The 7183-nt window shown below is 38.3% G+C and overlaps 1 protein-coding gene across 6 annotated transcripts in view; it reads left to right on the forward strand.

The window, feature by feature from the left end:
• Positions 1-7183, forward strand: part of nup214 (nucleoporin 214) — a 36509-nt gene that overhangs the window by 23959 nt on the left and 5367 nt on the right. For 2 of the 6 annotated variants that reach the window (XM_062413592.1, XM_062413593.1), the window contains exons 33-36: positions 25-193; positions 1905-2050; positions 3145-3178; positions 5077-7177. In XM_062413592.1, the coding sequence (XP_062269576.1) occupies positions 25-193; positions 1905-2050; positions 3145-3178; positions 5077-5113 (386 nt within the window). In that variant the 3' untranslated portion in view covers positions 5114-7177. Of the gene's footprint in view, positions 1-24; positions 194-1904; positions 2051-2824; positions 2880-3144; positions 3179-5076; positions 7178-7183 lie in introns of those variants that run through there. The other 4 variants (XM_062413590.1, XM_062413591.1, XR_009924763.1 and 1 more) reach the window with 3 other exon arrangements.

The following is a 7183-nucleotide window of genomic DNA, read 5'->3' on the forward strand; positions in this document are numbered from 1 at the left end:
AATTTATCGGTCTCCCCTCTGCAGGTGGATTTGGCAGCGCTCCAGTGTTTGGGAGTCCCCCTGGCTTCGGTAGTTCTCCAGCATTTGGAGGTGCTGCGTCATTCGGCGCAAACCCTTCATTCAACAACATGGTTTCCTCCGCTGGGAAAGTGTTTGGAGAGGGAACCACGGCCTCCAGCATGGGAGGATTTGGGTAAGAAAGTTGTTATATATGTTCTGTGCAGAGATATTTAAGTAGGACAATATTGGACATTGAGGAACTATGCTGATGTTTAGCAGCTCAGAGGTTGAGCTTCTCTTTCACTTGCTTGCTGATGAGATTTTTGTTAAAGGTGTTTAAATCGTTGCCTACAACAAAATGCATGCCATTAAAGCAATTAATATTTGATTTGGCACAACCTCTAAGTAATAAAGCATTGTAATACACAAGACTGTTTTTTTGGTAGTTGTTGTGCCGCACTTAAAAAATATTTAAAATTGTGTCCCCACCCACTCACAAGGCTGTTTGCGCAGGTTGGCAGTTAGGGAGGGGGGGGGGGGGGTTGCCTGTAGCATGTAGCTGCTTTTTTGAAAATCAGAACATAGCAATTAATATTTGATTTGGCACAACCTCTAAGTAATAAAGCATTGTAATACACAAGACTGTTTTTTTGGTAGTTGTTGTGCCGCACTTAAAAAATATTTAAAATTGTGTCCCCACCCACTCACAAGGCTGTTTGCGCAGGTTGGCAGTTAGGGAGGGGGGGGGGGGGGTTGCCTGTAGCATGTAGCTGCTTTTTTGAAAATCAGAACATCTGTGTTCTCACCATCTCACAAGCAGAACACACAAAGTAGCCGAAGGGCAGCATTCACTGTGGTTTAGCAGCCTCCCCCCTACGAAGTGTAACCACACTTTTGAACATTAGTTTGTGGATAGCTGTGCGTGTGTGTTGCAGCAGGTCTGTGAGAGTTACCCCTCCCCCTGCACTATGGCTCCCAAGAAAAATCTGAATTGAGAAAAGTGAAAATGTGTATCTAAACCACAAATAGGGATGGTGACATACAAAGTGCTACATAATGTTCATGTAGAAATAACGAATAGGAATTGTATTGTCTTGGTTTTTCCCCTTTTGACTGCGAAACCTGTAACATTGGAGCTTATCAATACTATGGTCTTTAATAATTTTGCGCTGATGCCAGTTTAATAACAGATGGGACAGTGTTGCTCCTTAATCTTTGTCTTGTCTGATGTCAATTAGATTTGTCCTGTTCTCTTCACACGGTGTCTGCAAAGTTGATTGCAGTTTGAGAAGAAATCAGGAAAGGGTTAATGTATAAATCAGACATTTTACCGTGAAATACAACAGACGTCTGAAGGAGAACATTTTATAGCCAGCCTTACCACAGGTGAAATGTCTTACTAAAGAAAGTATTTATAACATTTTTTTTTACAGCTTTTCTTCTGTTTCCACTCAAATTATTTCTCCATCCTCCCCATTTTTTGCGTGACCACCATGTGCACGTGTTTTGATACCAGTGAGCCCTAAACTATGGAGCTCTCTGCATGACTAGATTAATTCCCTCAGATAATCTCACTCTGGGGTCATGCCGCCTGCAGATTAAACAGGCTCCTGCTTTTCCTCTGTTTTGCTTATTCTCTCTTTTCAGTGTGGCATTGGTCCTGCAGAAGAGATTACTGCTTAAACCCCTGTCTCTTAATCCTCTCGTACCCCGACCCACACAACTGACCATCTGACACCTCCTGCCCTGCTTGCATGTTTACTTAGATGGAGCTAAATAATAAATAGGTCCCGCACATAGTCTCTTTCTCTTTGCTCAGAATAAATTGTTGATGTAGAATGTGGCTGTTAAATGGTTCTTTTCTATTACCATATCACATTTTATTTGTATGCTTCTGTTTTCAGGTTTGCCTCACCTCCCCCCGCCCCGTCCTTTGGTGCACTAGCTAATCAGAACCCTCCGTCATTTGGGAACTTGGCCCAGCAGGGCTCTGGGTTTGGAGTTCAGCCCAGCAGCTTCTCAGGGTTTGGACAGCAGCCACAGGCAGGAGGTGAGACTACTATTTCAGTACACTTTTTTTGTTTTTTGTTTTATGTGTCCATGCGGGCGACTGCCATGGCCTGAGGCCAGTTAGTCTGTCCATCTGACTGTCGCTATATCATGAACGTGATATCTCAGAAACACCTGGAGGGAATTTCATTACATCTGGCACAAATGTTCACTTGGACTCGAGAATAAAATGATTCCATTGGTGATTGAATGTCAAGGGTCACTGTGAGTTCACAGAACACATTTTTTGCCACAACTCAAAACTGAATACATTAATTGTGATGAAAAATACACATGAATTTCTTTAACTTCTTCGCTACATATAAGTTGGCGGAGGCATACAACTGCAAGTCATCTTCAGCTTCCCTCTGGTTTACAAGCTCAGTGGCTCAAGTGGAGTCAGGAAACAGTTCTCCAGACATCCATACACTTTTTTTACACCCACTATCTATTATTATTATAAGTAGTAGTAGTACAATAATAGATAGTAGATATAATAAGTATGATGATGATGGTGATAATAAAGATGACAATAATATATTTTGCCAGCACTTTCAACAATGCTTGAAGAAACAAGTTAAAACAGAGAAAGCAAATAATAGCAAATGACTAGAAAATAAAATACACTTCATTAATCGCACATAACAGCTCTGGCGAGTTTATGCTATGTGTACTTCATATTTTTTCATTTAAGGTGTTCTTTGGACAGAAAGTACATTGTTTATGTATTGTGTTAAAAACCTAATAAAATTATGCAACATAATTTATTACACAGAACAAGAAATGATGTGAGAAAAGTCATACAACATAAAATAGTCAGACAAGCAATGGTAAGACATCCCTTTTGGCTATTTTTTTTAAATATTTTATTGACTGATTTGTTATCAAAATATAGTCAGCAGATTAATGAGTACTTTAAATCATTTTAGGTGCCCTTTACTGTATTATTGCTATCAATATTACATAGCACACAGATGTGTCAGAGATAACTTGTGCTGTCAAATGATAATATTATTTTTAATCTTTTGCCACACTGACAATTACAATGTTTTATTGCAACAATCACACAGCTAATCACGTTTCTCCATCCTTTAGGATTCTCTGGGAACACCTTTGGCTCTTCAAACCAGTAAGTGTCATCTATACGTTGAGTTTTGATTGTTTTCTCTGTGTGTGACGTGGTGAGTGGGCAGAGCCACATTTCACTGCTCCTCCCTGGCAGCAGCGCGTTGTGCCTGCGGTGCTTGAACTCTGCTGCAGCTCGCGTCTTTTCTTCCACAGCACTGCTCCTCCGAACCTTTCACATTTAATACCACCTCATCTGCCCTCATTTATCTCCTCTTCATCTTCAGTCTGATCTTTATTCATTTAAAGTCTGATTCGGCTTTAATTCTTCTTTACTCTTTTAAATAACATATGGAGTGGTCTTTCTTGCTCTTTCGACCATGGATAAAAGCACTACAAGAAATGAATAACACATTAAATCATGTGTTTGCAGGTATGATTCATGGTCCTGACCCTTGTTGCCAGTCACTGTCCCTAAAATGAGCCCTGTTTTATTTAATGCTCATCACACTTGTGCCTAATTGCAACCTTGAGATAGGTTTTTAATTCCCATCCCTACATCTCTTCTATCATCTCTCAATCCCACTTTCTACCTCTCCCTATCTTCTGCTACTTCTTCCTCTGTTTGCTGCTGCGTGTCACATGGCAGCCTGTGTTCCTTAGGGTGTGTTCCAGTGGAATGCACAGTGAAATGTGCAGGAGTGTGTGTGGAGACGAGGCTTAGCATATTAGACACATTCAGATGCTGTTAATAATCCTTATATCAGCCCTTTTTTTTGGATTTGTGTTGTGTCTTCCTTTTCTTTGCTATTTATCCTCGCATGTATTTTTTTCAGTACAGAAAACCTCTGAATTCTATGAAGCAAAAGGAACAAAACAGAATATCATTTTATACCACTATTTAAAAAAAAATATATAGATATATTTAGCAAATTTCGATTCTGTTGTTTTAATAAATTGTGTTCAAACATTTGAGTCTTGACAAAAATATTAAAGAATAATAAAGAATTGTGCTAATTTTTTCTATTCCTACATTACTATACGTAAAAGTTGTGCTGATAAACTAGAAAACAGTTTATCATCCCAACACACATTAAGCATGATGCGTATGCATAATGTGACATAATGAAAAAAAAATGAAAATCAGAATAGATGGAAATCAGAGATCCAGAAATCACTGTCTGCGTAACTGAAGTCCTCAGTCTCTGTACAACAGTTTGCTGTCAGTTATTCAAGGGAGCTGATATACGGAATCATTGTAAATAAAAAAAGAAAAGGGGGATGTGATGCTGAGAAGAAAGCCTGGCATCTGTAGTCGTAGAACATAGGCTATTTGAAATGTAAACAGACAGTTCGTGGCTCAGAAGCAAATATTCACATAGGCTCTGGGCGTGTACACCGTCTGCGTTTTTCTCAGCTGCCTCCACCTTTTTAAAGGAAAGACAATGGGAAGTGACTTCCAAAGGTGCAATTATGTGTACATTTTCTGACCACAAGCCTGTTTTTTAAAATGATACAAGCAGAAACAGGCCTGATTTGTCTTTATCAGTCCCTGCCCTACGTCCACTATACGATAATGTGTGTGTGTGCTGAGAGTGAAGAGTCGTCTTCATTGTTTCACAAATATTTTCTAAATAACTCAGGAGAGAACACAGGAAGGATTGGATTGATTGCACAGTAATGTGAAATCATATTGAGAAATATTTTATATTTCATTAATGCATATTAATATAGGAGCATTACATGTAATGCATTTTAAACACATTTCCTTGTAATCCAGTATGGAATGTTTGATATCAAGATCCTTAAACTTGATTTCAAAAATAAATTGTGTGTATTTGATTTACACATTAGAGTGGTATTTCCAATATTAGTACTATCAGTACAAACATTTAAACGGACATTGAGACTCTTTCAATAATCTCTCCCTCTCTCTGCTTTGTCTGTCATTTCTTCTTCCAGATCAAGCTCACAAACATTTGCCAGTTGGAGAAGCTAGTTTTATTTAACCTCCATGAGCTACAGTACTTCCTGCAATCAAGTCCTTTGTGCCACACAATGAGAGGAGAGACAGGGGAAGACTGTGGTGCATTTGGGTTCAAGGGGTAAATAAAGTAAATTAGAAAATAGTTTTACGCATATATTTTTTTTTTACAGAAACTTATGTATGTTTGGAAAAAAACACACAAGATTTCAACCAGCTTGCAGAGTGTGGCTGATTATCTGGTCTTAATATTTATTGGGAATAAGAAAGTTAAGTATTTAGAACTTGACGTCAATACAAACAAGACCAGTCAGTGAGAAGTACCTGGAAAAACAGATTCTCAGCAATATCTTTGACAAATAGTCATTTTGATTTGACCTGTCACAGAAAGTGTAGTAACATACATTGATGTAGTTCCCTGATTTAAGTATCATTGCATTCAATGTTCCAGTCATACTCCTGAGTAATGTTGCCTTCTGTTCAGCATTTTAAAATTGTAATGTCTTTACTTTGACACATCACAATGTACAAAGAGAAATGTTCAGAAGTAAAACTCTAAACTGTCTTTAATGGGATTATATAGAAAGGTGTTCACAGCATCTAATGTTCCACACAGTGTTAAACAGTAATTTGTCAAATGTACACCCATGAAGAATATATCAAAATAGAACATTCTGAGCCTTGCTAAAAATAATTGTGATTTAATTTAAAAAAAACTAATATTTTTGCAGTAAGTCCTCTTTATGTATATTTTTACACAACACAATAGGAAATAAATCAAATGTCTCAAGGTGTCTCTGCTCTGAACTCCCTTAGTACCACAGCTTAATTGTGAATCGTCACAATAACGACTCATCAATTATGTGTTGTCTTTCCAGTAAATGTCGCGTTATGGTTTAATTTTCTTGCAAAAAATCGAGGACAAAAGTGAACATTGTCTAATCATGATGTGACTCATTCCCTCATGGGGGACTTCTTAATGGTCTGGGAATGAATTCAAGCAACAGCTGAACGTTTTAATCACAAACGAAACCTTTTCCAACGCCTTCATCCTTATCCTTATATCCCTGAGAAATAATCTTGCAGAAGGGGAACATAATCATTGTATTGATTTTTATATGTAAAGCAAAGCATCTTGATATGGTTTGTATTCGTCCTTCTCATGGTTAAAAACCCTTCATGGTATATTTGCTTTTTACAAAGGAAATAAAATCTGAGAATTTGCTGTATAAGCTTTAATTCGAGAGTGCATGAATAGCATAGCAGTTAGCTGTGGGCTATGTTGAGATGGTTCCCTAATTAATGCTAAATCCCTCTTGATATGCAGCTTATTTCTACATCTTCAGTCAGGGATTCACTGACTCACCAGCAGCTAAATTGGGCTGTTGGAGAAATGCTGATGGGGATCTATGGCTCGTATCAGAGCTTCGGCGTTGTAACAGCATGTGGCTGCTATCATCAAAATTACATTTCCGGCTTATGGCTGTGGAGCTTGTCACTGTCACTCTGTCCAACCTTATCTTGCGTCCTTCTCTCTCGTGGAAGGGAAGGCAGAGGTCCCAGTGGCTCTGAAGCATTAGAATGTCGGGGTCATAACGTGACCCATCGTTGACACCTGCTGAAGTGGTCTCATCCACATTCCCCAACAGGCTTTTATAGATATGAGGAGTGGGCTGGAGCTCCTGGCTTTGCCCTGGGAACATGCTAATGAAATTCCAAACAGCAGCATTATAGGCTAGATCACAAAAGTCCCTATAATTCTGACATTAACCAGATTAAGACATCAGTCTGAAAAAAACACTGCTATGCAAACAGCATTTACTGATAATCTTAAGAATGGCGTACTTGGACAAATCCCATCTATTTTTAAATAGAGATTTTTTTTTTTTAAATAATTAGCCATAATTTTCTAACCATCCAAGGTAGACTTACCCCAAGGTGCATGGTTGTGAAACAATACAAGTCTGTATGATAGCAGCTGTGTTTTAAGAAAAGCATGTTTTATTCTCAATATCAAGGAGAACACAATATCCACAATCCTTAGGTGTAATAATGACGGCTGTGATTGGTGGATTTACTTCTGTA

Source organism: Platichthys flesus, chromosome 19 (genome assembly GCF_949316205.1).
Source record: "Platichthys flesus chromosome 19, fPlaFle2.1, whole genome shotgun sequence".
Lineage (NCBI taxonomy): Eukaryota > Metazoa > Chordata > Actinopteri > Pleuronectiformes > Pleuronectidae > Platichthys > Platichthys flesus.